At 38.4% G+C, this 13,425-nt stretch overlaps 2 protein-coding genes and 1 long non-coding RNA gene across 4 annotated transcripts; 1 reads left to right on the top strand and 2 right to left on the bottom strand.

Moving 5' to 3' along the window:
* Window positions 1-674: 674 nt before the first annotated feature.
* Window positions 675-4,880, top strand: LOC127351817 (uncharacterized). The gene is made up of 2 exons (XR_007880957.1): window positions 675-1,300; window positions 1,515-4,880. It is a non-coding gene; the product is annotated as an uncharacterized LOC127351817 (long non-coding RNA).
* A 200-nt stretch (window positions 4,881-5,080) lies between these two features.
* On the bottom strand, window positions 5,081-8,416 carry LOC127351800 (UDP-glucuronosyltransferase 2B17-like). 2 transcript variants are annotated; one of them, XM_051379729.1, is made up of 2 exons: window positions 7,513-8,416; window positions 5,081-7,193 (listed from the first exon to the last, which is right to left on the bottom strand). In XM_051379729.1, exons 1-2 carry the CDS (start codon window positions 7,692-7,694, stop codon window positions 5,597-5,599), a joined length of 1,779 nt encoding a protein of 592 aa, XP_051235689.1. In that variant the 5' UTR covers window positions 7,695-8,416; the 3' UTR covers window positions 5,081-5,596. The 2 variants fall into 2 exon arrangements, with proteins under 2 accessions (XP_051235689.1, XP_051235690.1); XM_051379730.1 differs by having other exon boundaries at window positions 7,431-7,519.
* Window positions 8,417-9,455: 1,039 nt separating this feature from the next.
* LOC127351807 (UDP-glucuronosyltransferase 2A2-like) lies at window positions 9,456-13,343 on the bottom strand. The gene is made up of 2 exons (XM_051379747.1): window positions 12,564-13,343; window positions 9,456-11,344 (listed from the first exon to the last, which is right to left on the bottom strand). Exon 2 carries the CDS (start codon window positions 11,316-11,318, stop codon window positions 9,741-9,743), a length of 1,578 nt encoding a protein of 525 aa, XP_051235707.1. The 5' UTR covers window positions 11,319-11,344; window positions 12,564-13,343; the 3' UTR covers window positions 9,456-9,740.
* Window positions 13,344-13,425: the final 82 nt, after the last annotated feature.

Raw genomic sequence — 13,425 nt, 5'->3', positions numbered from 1 at the left:
ATCTTTCCAAGCCTGTTTCACAGTGCCTAAATACTTTCTCTTGTCAGGTTTTAATGTGAGGAGATTATGGTGATGCTCTTGAGCTCACTGAGGTCATTTATAAATTATGTCATCACATCAGTGGCCTTGGTGTTCTCAAGCTGTATGTGCCACATCCCCTTGAAAGTTCAACATGGCCTCCTGTAATCCTCTCTATCCTTAATCTGTGCTGCTACATGGGCGACCTCATGTGGCTGGTTGACGAAAACAAAAAAGAGTCAGCATGCATCTCATTTTTTTATTGCAGACTATTAAAACAAATGCACCTAAAACACCAGAGCACTTGATACATTTAGAGCAAGGTTTGAACTTATATGAGGTAAATTCAATGGCCTTTATTTAGTTAGATATCTTTTTAATCGTAACATTTCCTCCCTTTGTCGAGCTTGTGTAACTTGAGACTTCAGTCAAAAGGCTTGTCCTCATAAAGGCCTGCACCTCTATGATTGTTTTTTTGTTGGACTATTGCAAATGGCCAGTCTGTGCTCAACTGCAGAACAAACTTCCCTCCACTTTACAGCCCTCCCTCCAGTTTGTCCATGGGAGACCACATTTAAAATGTAACCCCACCTGAAATCTCACACAGACCAATCAGCTAGAGAAATGTCAGAGCAGACGGCACACCCTCCTTTGTTCAAAACCAATCAGAGTGGAAGTGTGGCCTTTTGCCCGAGGGGAAAACTTACCCCTGGATGAGTTAATTACGCATCACTTAGCTGTTGCCAATGTGTTCACAACGGTGGACCCTCTTTTGGGCTTTTTACAACGATTGTCTTCTTTTTTCGGTCAATCTAGTATGGAAAGTAGACAACAATGGCTTACCAGGCTGAAAAATGAACTTAGCAACAGTCCTCTGGTATCAAATGTGGCTTTTGGCTTTATCCTCATGGGACTAGAGAAACTGGTGGAGCTGGAGTTTGAGTGTCCTTGCAACCCTACATGGAACGGAGTGTTTTCATCAGCATTCTTCATAATTCCTGCCGTCATGGCCTTCACCTTGATGCTGATCATTCAAGGATGCAGATGTGATACGTGGTGCAGGAAAACTGTTTCCTTCTCCAGTTTCGTTCCTGCTATCGTGTGGCTGATATTGTTGTTCCTCGATGGCCAATACTTTGCTTGTGCTATGACAGACTGGGAGGGTAGATTTGTACTAGTTGACAAGGCAGCTCCGCAGAAGTGGTGTGAGCCAATTAGTGAGGGAGATGTCACCCCACAAGAACTAATGCTCCGCTCGCAGCAGCTGTTTGTTTTTTCTCAGGTGAGTTGAATATTTTCTACTTTACAGAAGATTATGTAGGATGATTGGAGTGGAAACAACTCCCTCTCAGAGTATGTTCTGGAGAGAATATGTCCATAATGTAATGCAAGTTGGAAACTATATAGCACCGTTAATAGACTTTGTTAATCAAAAATAAAAATGTTCTGTGTATGTTTACTAACCAAAGTGTTGCTTTCCTTTTTGTGTACCCCAGGTTATAGGCATAATCCTCCTCATTTTCATCTGTGTGGGTCTCGTAGTGTATGTAATCAGAGAAAGCTGCCATCAAGAGGTGGAGATGCAGGATGCAGATGTAGCCGAGCTCACTGTGCTCAGGATGAGCTCTCTACGGACCAGGACATCATGAGAGGACTTACACCGCCCACCACACCTGTCCTGCTGGCATAGACACTTTGTAAATATCTTGAACAGACTTTACTATTTCCATAACTATTGCCAATAATTGCCATTTGAAAATATTTTCCCTTGTACCAATTTGACATAATGAAAATGGTGTTGTTGTTTTTTCTGTATTATCAGTGAATATGTAAACGGTGCCTGTGGTCATCTCATATTTTAGAGCACCAACTTATTAGTTTTGACTAATATCTTTACAGGAACAGTTTGATATTTTGGGAAATCTGCTTATTCGCTTTTTGCCAAGAGTTATAAGAAAAGATCAATAGAATATAATGTCTGTCAGGTAGATATGAAACAATACAGCCAGAAGCCGGTTAGCTTAGGGTTAGGGTTAGGTAAAAAGATGAAATAGGGGGAAGCAGCCTGCCAGGCTGTGTTCACAGTTAACAAATTCACCTCTAAAGGTCACAAATTAATCTATTATATCTCGTTTGTTTGATCGGTATAAAAACCCAAGTGCGAAAATAATAATTTGCTGTTTTACGGGGGTTTGTGTGGCAGACTGTTTCATGTATGGGAGTAATTGCCAGCCAACCAGCAGATACTCCAGAAAGTTACGGCAGGAGATAGTCCGGTGTATAAACCCATCATAAGATGGTGAATTACCTGTTTCCCCCTTTTTCCACTCTTTGTGCTAAGTTAACTAGCTAACTGGCTGCTGACTCCAGCTTCATATTTACCATATAGACATGAGTATAATATCGAACTTCTCGAGCTCTCAACAAGAAGGCAAATAAGCATATTTCTCAAAATGTCAAACTATTCCTTTAAAGTGATTTCATTTTGGCACATTTTGTGAATTTTTAGTGGACATGAATTGTCAGCCAGCAGCTCTGAGAAACTCAGTCAGTACTGCTCTTTTACTCTGAACTTTTTATACCTTGAAAATAGTATTTCATTTGTAGTATTTCAAGTTTTTTTGTGCTTTTTGTATTAGTTATATTGACAATCCACCAGGCAGCTAATATCGATCTGACTAATATTAGTTGTTCCGTTGTTTGAGGTGTGTGTGCCAAAATTGAAAATGTTCCATCAAAGTGAAATTTCACTTGAAATATTTTTGTTTTCCCACCGGGGTAGCAAATGTCTCCAGATTTATGTAGGGTCAGACCCAAGTCATGTCTAATCCTACCTAACAGTGATGATTCAAACTGAACTGATATTCCTAATGATTTACCTGTTTGACAGCTAGAGATGTAAAACCATGTACGTAATGATTTGCATCATGGCTGCTACCAGCCAATAGTAGGATGTAGAAACAAATTATATAACAGTATTTGCAGTATGTTTTTTTATTGTTTTGTAATAAACTAATTTATTTATTGAAGTAAAACCCTCAGGGATTTTGTACAGTCATGTCATAATAGCATGTTAGTTTCCACAATCGTGGTAAACTGACAGTCTTGGGAATTTATGTGTGATCAACTCAGTTATGAAACTAGGTTTTACTGTAACATCTCTAGCAAGTGAATTTTACAAATACCAATACATTGTTGGACAAAAAAATAATAATTTGAATTACAAATACTGCTGTTTGAAATTCATAGCAATGAATGGTAACATTGGGAATATCCTTTCAACGTTTAATGGGTTTGTATTAAATGCCACACATTCAATACCTTAGCACAGTTGAATAAGGGCCCTTCACTAAAACAAATCTGCAGAATAATTAGTGTAACACAAGGTGTCTACAGAGGGATACAAATATGGTGTGTATATTTGCAGGTGAGCAGCACCTTTGTGTTTTTGGACAGCTTTTATCTAAAGGAAACTGTGGTTCAGTGAGTTTATTGGGTACTCTCTGCATCCTGGAGATTCTCTGCAGGTCTGCCAAAACCTGACAGCAGTAGTGTAGTTCCGACTTGTATTTCTTGTTATTTACAACACTGCCTGAGTACCAGCTAAGCCCATTAAGTGTAGAAATTGGGGCAGACCCTGCATGTTCATCTTGTGGGAGGGCTTATTCACGACTTCCTGGATGGCCTGGAGGAAATTGTTGTCTTTATCCACTCAGCTCCCCCCACTTGTAGCCTCAGCAGGGTGTCATATTCATCGGGCACCAAATTTAGACCCACTACTGGGGCTCGAAGGAGTCTTGAATAAGTTTACTTTCTTTATGAGCAATAAACTGTTTGATTTTGGATGACCTCTATGGTAAATTATTCTCACCCAGAGTAGCAGTTCTATCACTCTTGTGAGGTAATTTGACAAATGCTGTCTCACCTTTCTGTAGCAGGGATTTCCCCTCCAAAAGACAAGAGACATACCCTCAACCAGGGATTTAGGGACACTTTTAGGGACTATGGGACAGGCAGACTTAAAAACAATGGCAACTCTCTTCAGCCACAGATACTACTGTATATTACAAGGGGTTCTGTCTAAAATAGTTATTACAAACAACATGGGGCCCAATGATAAGACATTAGATGGTGTTTCACATTGCCAAAGATATGGTGTCCTTTATAACTCATTTTCTAGGACAAACAAAGCAACAATAACTTAAAATCGAAAATTGGATGTAGTGTAAAAAAATATGAGATTTGATTTTTAGGCCATATTGCCCAGCCCTTCACTAAATGTGTTATAACTATGTTGCAGATCTTGTGAAATGTTGTAATCAAACCCCATATCATGAGAGGACAGTTAAAGAGACATGAGAAATATATCAAAACTAAAACAGTTGTTTTTTATCATGTGCATGCCATTTTAGACCATAACTAGAACAAATTGTGTATTTATAAATACTATTACAAACCAATGGAACCTTATATATCTTTAAAATTCCTTTATATACATGAATATAAAGGAATTCGTTATCTCAACATGTTGAAAAACACAAAATATTTTTATGTTGTTCATCAAACATTTCAATTTGTTTGACTTCTAGAATGAAATTTCTAAGTCAGATGGTCAGACTTAAATGAGGGACTTCTCATCAACACTAAACCTGATGGACTGTAATTGAATGTGTTGTATAAACAACAGATTGATGTATCAAAAAATAGTCCATAACACAAAATACCAACAGGTAAAAGATATAGCAAGGATTTAAGCATATAAGGGCCCAGTATAGCCTCGGTGTGTCACTCTAAGCTTTGTGTGTGAAATTGGATATGTTTAAATCCATACAAGCCTACACTTGGCTTGAACGAGATAAGAACATGAATCCTCACTTCTGTGAGGAAAAAGAATGTAGTCATTTCAAAATGTAGTATATAAGTATATTGTGATACAGTGTGGGTAAATTTGAAAAGCCTTGCAAATTAGTGGAGCTAACAGAGAAAAGAAAAACAACATACATGGAACAATATTTCCAGTGTGGGTTAATTATGGAGGACAAATTCATGAACAGTACCGACATATTTTGGACATTTTTTGAATGCTTTTATTTCCTCTAAAACAACAGTGTTACAGTACATTTTGACAGCTCCTTCTCTTTAAGGTTAAAGTTCTATCTGTGTGGACTGATGTAAGACTATTCATATCAAGGGTTCGCATATCTATATTCATAGTGACAAGCGTATTGAATGTGTGATGTGAAACCATTACTAGAATATGTTCAAAAGAAAAGAAAAGAAAAATTGCATGTTAACATGTTTGTTTATCCAGAGCACTGGGTTTGTGAAATAACAATAGTGTAAGAATATAGCAAATCAAATATAATCATCCTTAAACTTTTGTTCTTCCTTGTTGATAAAATAAAGAATTACAAAGCACTGACTGATTTGATGTGTTGTCTTTTTTACTCATTTCAGACCAAGTTTTAGATGATAGATATTCCTTTATATTGCAATATGCAACTAGTATTAAAATTATTCTATTATGCACATCAAATCACAAAACAAATAGCCAATGTTTTGTTTTCATGTCTTTTAATTACTTTAATTTTTTTAAATCAGATTTACTTTTGGTTCTTAGACACACAGAGCATAAGCACCTTATTAAGACAGCAAAGGTGCCCAGAATAATCAACACAACTCCAACTAAGAGGAGTATCACATCAACAGAGTGGTAGGAATACCAGGGCAGTCTGTAGGACTCTGTTCTCAAGTGAGCTGCACCTTTGTGTCTCATGACAAACTCTATCCAGAAGAGGGCGGTATCCAGGGGCTTCATTGGCTGATCTCTGTGCAACCTTGAGAGTCTCTGCATGTTCAACCTGTAAGATGGCTCATTCAGGACTTCCTGAATTCCCTGAAAGAAGATGTCTTCATTCATAGTAAAAATATCCATTATCTTCCCTGCTCCTCTTACTTCAATTCTAAATAGATTGTCACGTTGATCAAAAATCAATGGAAGTCCTAGGATAGGAACTCCATGGTAGATTGCCTCTTGCACGCCATTTGTTCCTCCATGAGCCACAAATAGTAATATCTTAGGGTGTCCTAAAAGATCATTCTGTGGCATCCAGTCTACTAGTAAAGTGTTGTTGCCCAGAGTGGCGGGTCTGTCACCTTTATATCTCCAGATCACTTTCTGAGGTAATTTGGCAAAAGCTGCAGCGATGTCATCAGCTAGGTCATGGGGAAGTTCTCCAATCAAAGTCCCCAGAGACATGATAATGACTCCATGCTCTCCAGAACTCTGCACAAACTCTTCCAGGTATTCAGGTAGAGGTTTTGCAGGTTTACACTGAAACCCTCCCATGTAGACAACATTTGGCATTGTAGGACGAGGGAACTCAAACACAAAGTCCACTCTCATGAGCCAAAGGTCTGCTGCTTGAAACAGGGAGAAGTAGTCTACCTCTGGACCTAAATATTTTTCAATTAAGCCAGCATAACTTGGTAAGACATAGTGTGCAATTTGATATTCTGTGAAACCAAAAATTATTACATTAAAAAGTCTCTCAAAGAAGCTCATTTTATCTGAAAGCTCAGTCCCTGTCATTGGAACATAAGAAAGAGGAGAAGGCGCAATTGAAAAATGGCCTTCACCATGACTAGTCCATCTGACATTGAAAACAAGGGGCAACCTGAGATAGTGGGCAAGTATAACACCCCCTGGTATAGCAGGATCTGTAAGGACAAGGTCATATTTGGAATCCTGTAGTGACTGTATCAGATCTTTGTTTTCAAAAAGAAGCTCCAGCATTTTGCTTGTTTTCTCATTTATCTCAGAGGATTTTTGTGCTTGTTCCATTTCCAGTTTAAAACGTGTCCAGGCAGACTTCCCTTCCCTCTGGATTTCCATCAACTGGGTCACAAACTCAGTTATAAAGTCTTCATCAAATCCAGAGTCTATATTGAGAGTAATTGAAGTATATAATGGGGAGGTTTCCTTGATGTACCAGCTGTTGGATGATCGCACAACAGAAACCTGGTGGCCCCTTGAATGCAGTTCCTCAATAATGACTTTCATGTTCACCCAGTGGCTGCCATCCACGGGAAAAACAAGAACTTTCCCACCATAAACCACAGTTGGACAGAGCAAGCAGAGAGTGATCCAAACCCAGGGCCAATGCATTTTTATTCTGAAGTTGAGAAGAAAGCATACATATTATTAAATGCATAATTTTATAATTTACTAGGAAGAAGCAATGTATATGACTGATTATTTAAAAGTTATATAATTTAGAGGGTGTTTAGATTAGATTAGATAGTATACAGTAACTCAGTTTTTCTCCACATGCAAGACCTTTTAACATGTACAGTAAGAGCTAACTAGCAAGCTGCATGTGCAATGTGTAAGAGATTGCATGGCAGTTTACCTTTTATAACTATGCAGTAGTTCAAACCCCAGAATAGCCGGCAGTCATTTATATCGGCAGGAAAAAAAAATGTTAATGTTACCTTTTTAGGTATTCAATGTATTGTTTTTCAATATTCTTCCTTTTCCAGAGAGAGAGAGAGAGAGTAGAATGTACGTGCTTGTCCTCCAAGGCTTCAACCTGAGAAGGACTTTGGTACTGCAATTTTACTTTATTATACGCACAGATGATAAGAAAGTACAAAGGGTGGTAAAACTTAGCCATAGTGTTTAGCTCTTAAAGGTCCAGTGTATTTAGTGGCATCAAGCAATGAGGTTGCAGATCGCAGCCATTTGAACCTCTCGTCTCACGTTCCCCTTCTAAGTGTACCTATACACAACAATGGTGACCATGAAACCTTGGAAATGATGTGTAAGGCCCTGTCTAGAGTCAGTGTTTTCCCTTTGTCTGTTCTGGGCTCCATGGAAGACAACTGACTCCCTCTGTTGACACAAAGGGCTCATTCTAATGTAACGAAAACACAATGATCCATATTTTCAGGTGATTATACACTCATGAAAACATACAAATAGTGTATTCAATTTTTGCCATTTTCTTCCAATTGATGGGTGAGGCAACGGGGTTCAGTTTGTTAACATTTAGCTAACATAAGCTAGTTTAAGATGTGACAGTATATGTCACTTTTACCTTTTAACCATCTTCATCAAATCCCGAGTCTATAAAGTAATTGAAGTATTAAGGGGAGGTTTCCTTGATGTACCAGCTGTTGGATGATCGCATAACAGAAACCTGGTGGCCCCTTGAATGCAGTTCCTCAATAATGACTTTCATGTTCACCCAGTGGCTGTCATCCATGGGAAAAACAAGAACTGTCCCACCATAAACCACAGTTGGACAGAGCAAGCAGAGAGTGATCCAAACCCAGGGCCAATGCATTTTTATTCAGAAGCTGGGAAGAACATTATATTTGATCAAATGCATAATTGTATCATCATTTACTTAAATATAGACGATACAGTTTATATGACTGATTATTTAAAAGTTTTATAATTTACATTTTTTGCAGCAGTATGTGTAGCCTGCTGTAATTAGTTTTATCACACAAAATCAAATGAAAGCTTAATAACAAGTTAGAAAAGGGTGTTTACGTTTTATTTAACCTAATTATTGATGTATGATGCTACTTACAGTGTGTAATCTAAACTACTGAAACAAGAAAACACATTGCATGCCAGTTAAAAATTTACTTTTGTAACTATGCAGTTGTTCAAACCCCAAGATTACCATCAGTCATTTATTTTAGCAAAAGATAAAGATACACGTTACCTTTTTTGGTATCTAATGAATTGTTTTTCAGTATATCTCCTTTGCTAGGAGAGAGCAGAATCCATACTAGTCGCTCCAGGTTCCAACCAGAGCAGCACTGCTATTTCATGTTTTTAAAGGCACAAGTGATGAGAATGTACAAAGGGGAGAGAAGGAAAATTGTTCTTCATGTGTAATGCTTAACCCACTAATAACTATTTAGCATGACTGGAAAACAAAGAAGTCTGTTAGAAGTGTTAAGTCATATAGAAAGATTTCATGTCAGTCTCCCATGAAAAGATCTATGCAACATGCCTTGATAGTGTGACCAACTTGTTTTGTTATATGTATGGCCTAAAATACTGTACATGCCTGAACAACATAACCTGCTGGCTGGTAAAGGAACCAACAATCCTCATTTAGAGCAGTTTTTTTTCCTTCCTTCTTTTCTCTCTTTAAAAAAGGTCCAGTGTGTAATATTTAGGAACCCAGAACAGAAGGAGTTTCTCCTTTGCACTTGGAAGGGGAGCGAGAAGTGAGGGAGTTGCAATCTGCAGCTCCCCTGCTACATGCCACTAAATCTTACACACTGGACCTTTAATACCTCTATTTCAACAGACTGAGAGGCTGGCCTTTCAGCAGCACAAACCTATGCTGGGTGATACAAAAGAAATAAAAGTACATGGTATTTCTCCACTCCTACAGTGCACACTGTTACGATTTCCTTTGACAATTTAAGTTTTTATTATTCAGGATCCTTTAACAGCTTTTAGCATAATGTAGTATACAGTAAAATCAAGTGTAGAAGAGTTGAACTTTGTAATCTTGGCTCATTTCATCAAGGGGGTTTACTAGTCTTGTGGTAGTTTTTCAGATTTCATTTGATTATGAACAAAAGTAAATATCAACAACTACTCCTTTCAATTTTCAACTGATCACAGCCAAACTGACTGTAATATAACAATACATTAACCAACATGAAATTAATCAATCCATTTTTCCTGGTTAGTCAGATTTCACTTTTCTTTTCAAACACAGTCTTAAGCATGACCATACTAACCCAGCAAAAAACAACAAAATGAATAGTGCGATTGTTAGTAAAAATAATATGACATCCACAGAGTGGTAGGAATACCAGGGCAGTCTATAGGACTCTGTTCTCAAGTGAGCTGCACCTTTGTGTCTCATGACAAACTCTATCCAGAAGAGGGCGTTGTCAAGGGGCTTCATTGGCTGATCTCTGTGCAGCCTGGAGAGTCCCTGCATGTTCATACTGTAGGAGGGCTCATTCAGGACTTCCTGTATGACCTTCTGAAATATTTTCCTATCCAATTCAGAAACATCCATTACCTTTGCAACGCCCTTTGCCCTCAGTCTGGAGAGGTTGTCGGCTTGATCAAATACAATAGGAATGCCTACAATTGGAACTCCATGATATATAGCCTCATATATTCCATTTGTTCCTCCATGACTTATAAATACTTTAATGTTTGGATGTCCTAGGAGGTCATTCTGTGGCATCCAGTCTACTAGTAAAGTGTTGTTGCCCAGAGTGGCTGGTCTGTCACCTTTATATCTCCAGATGACTTTCTGAGGTAAACTGGAAAAAGCTGCAGCAATCTCATCAGCCATGTCATGGGGAAGCTCTCCAATCAAAGTCCCCAGAGACATGATGATGACTCCATGCTCTTTAGCACTCTGCACAAACTCCTCCAGGTGTTCAGGTAGAGGTTTTGCAGGTTTACACTGGAACCCTCCCATATAGACAACATTAGGCATGGTGGGACGAGGGAACTCAAACACAAAATCCACTCTCATGAGCCAAAGGTCTGCTGCTTGAAACAGGGAGAAGTAGTCTACTTCGGGGCCAAAGTAGCGGCTGGACACTGCAGAATAATGTGGCCCAACCACCTGCTTGTACAGATGCATCCTCATGGTATAAAAACATACGTTTTTGACCCTCTCAAAGAAAGTCATTTCATCTGTTAGTTCTGAAGGTGGAAGTGGGACATAGGAAAGCGGGGAGGGTGCAATAGCAAAATGGGCTTCGCCATGAACAGTCCATCTAGCATTAAACACTAACGGCAATCCAAGATAGTGAGCCAGCATTACTCCTCCTCCGTTAGCAGGGTCTGTCAAAACCACATCAAACTTGGCGTCTTGAAAGGATTTAATTAATTCTTTATTTTCAAATATGTCAATAATCACTTCACAGACTTTCCTGTGTAATTCAAAGAACTTGTTTTTAAGCTCCATGTCTAAAGCAAAACGGGACCATGCAGACCCCTTGCTTCGCTTAATTTTAATAACTTCAGAGACAAAGAGACGAAAGAAATCCTCATTTGCACCACCAGCAACATCTACTGTGACAGTATTGTAATGTGGAGACGTTTCACTGATGTACCAGCTGTCTGCAGCCCGGATGACAGTCACAGCGTGTCCTCTTGAATGCAGTTCGTCAACAAGTACCCTCATGTTCACCCAGTGGCTGCCATCATGTGGAAAAACCAGAACTTTCCCACCCTGGGCAGCCGGAATAATGACAGCGAACAGAAAGATGATGCTGGCCAATGAGAAAAACATCTTTGAATCTTCTCAAACGGTGTAGTCTGAAAAACAAATAGAATGGGGGGGGAGACAGTTGTTAATAAAGTATTCCAGGAAATGTGCACAAGGGTATATGTGTGAAACAATTCCGTCTGACTGCTCTCACGTGGGTGTAGCACATGGAGCCTCTCTCAGGAAATTACAGAGCTGTTTTGTGCCAAGAGCTCAGCATGCATTTTGTGTTGAACCACAATCTCTCTGAGCAGAAGTGTTTTTACAACCGTAACTGTGTTCATGCAAAAAAGCAACATTTTAGAGCTTCCATCTGAGAAAACACATAATCCCTGTGTAACAAATCCCATGTACCTATTTTCCTTATTGATCAAATGTCTACTCCTTCAACAGTGGACTTCATTCAATAAAATCACCATTCCACTTGGTAACATGAGCTGGAAAAAGCTACAGACAAATGTACTTTTCAGTACTTAACAGCTGCTTATAACTCAACCAAAATCACTTACTCCTTTCTCATAGACTGAAAACTAAATATATAAATGTCATGCCTGCAGTGAAAACATTCCTGGCACTCATGTCAACAAACTCTTTTGCCAGATAGTTAACACCCAAAAATAGTTCCTTCTTTTGTTACACCCTCAAGACACTTGTTGCATCAGTCCTTAGTGCAATGCAGTGTTATCAACAGGAAATAGTTACTGTATAATTCTTGTATTTTTAGCTTTAACAGTCAGTGCACCATATGCTTTAAAAATGCAATGGGACCTTGTGTTTTAGAACTACTGATATTAAAGAAAAGTTGTATACTTCAAGATGTGCATCCCTTAAGTAACAGTGGATTTTATAGTTGCACCACATACAGTGTAATTTACTAACAGACTGATTAACCTATTAAAAACATTGACTAGGTGACATTAAATGAGACGTGTGCAAAATCCTTCATACAGACATCTCACAAAACAGTCAGTAGAGCAGTTAGTGTTGTTGAATGAAAAAAATTTGTTTCGTATCAAACTCACTCAGCAGTAATTCAGGAAAAAAAGACCACATTCATAGTTTCCTTACCACATGATCCTTAAATGTGTCATCAACCTGATTTGGTAAAATGATAAAGTTTATCTTTCAAAAGCTAGAAAACAGGCCTGAGATATTTACTTTTCAGTTTTCCAGTACGGCTGTGGGTTTGCTCTGTATAACAAAACATTTACAGATCTTATGACAAGATCACTAACATACAAGAAACAAATCTATAAATAACAAACTTACATTAAATCTTTCTTGGCTGTGCTGCACTTCTGCTTCCTACTGTTAAAGCAGAACTGTGGACTGTGCAGGGCTGAATTCAAAACACTTCCTGATTTCTTTTCTTCTTTCTTTTTTTCTGTTGCAACATTTGCCTCACCCCTAATGACAGTTGTGGCGTATCTAACGACACTTAAAGGAAGTTCATTGATAAAGCAAAACTCCTCCTCCTCCAAAGTAATCCACACTCAGCTAAAGCTTGTACTCAAATGACTCATGTTAAAGGAAGTGTAACATGCTGCTATGACAGATGACCTACTCTTAGAAAACAGATGAGAGGTTGTTACTGTGAGATTTAATGGTGATGTGTGCTTGCATGAATAAACTATAGATAAATATTTCAGTTCTTTTTAGCCCACCATTTGCTGTTCCAGTGTTGTCAAATGTTTCCATTTAAAATGTTCCAACTGTACATGGCCACAGTCTGTGGCTCAGCATGTCACAAGTTCAAAAAATGTGTTGTTCCCAGATTCAAATGACTTGATTGCCCATTAAATGACCATAAATAGAAATTGGTCATTGGCACTGGCAGCTCTCACTCAACACAAAGCAGCAACACCTGAAGGTGATTACACTGACCTCTTGCATCTACATCAGTTATGTTAAACAAAAGATACACCACCTGCTGGTTGGAGGTAAAAATACAAACAAACACAAATATGTATATATATATATATAACTGAAAATGGCTCATTACACACAGAATAAACATGAAGTAATGCATCTGAAAACATATTTTAGCTGTTTATCTGGTTTTAAAACACAACTGTGGTCTATCTTTGTTCCCATGAGCCTAAAGAGACTGTTATTAGGAGCACTCCTGCCA

The sequence above is a fragment of the Dicentrarchus labrax genome, unplaced genomic scaffold (assembly GCF_905237075.1).
Source record: "Dicentrarchus labrax unplaced genomic scaffold, dlabrax2021, whole genome shotgun sequence".
Classification (NCBI taxonomy): Eukaryota; Metazoa; Chordata; class Actinopteri; family Moronidae; genus Dicentrarchus; species Dicentrarchus labrax.
Note: the sequence above shows the minus strand (reverse complement) of the source record. Positions and strands in the feature narration are given on the sequence as shown.

Excerpts from the sequence above, each read along its gene's own strand:
- LOC127351800 (XM_051379729.1), bottom strand. The coding sequence starts at position 7,694 with ATGGCTAAGTTTTACCACCCTTTGTACTTTCTTATCATCTGTGCGTAT. Across the intron at positions 7,194-7,512 it reads TACATTGAATACCTAAAAAG|AATAAAAATGCATTGGCCCT; the intron begins GTAACATTAACA and ends TCTCAACTTCAG.
- LOC127351807 (XM_051379747.1), bottom strand. The coding sequence starts at position 11,318 with ATGTTTTTCTCATTGGCCAGCATCATCTTTCTGTTCGCTGTCATTATT.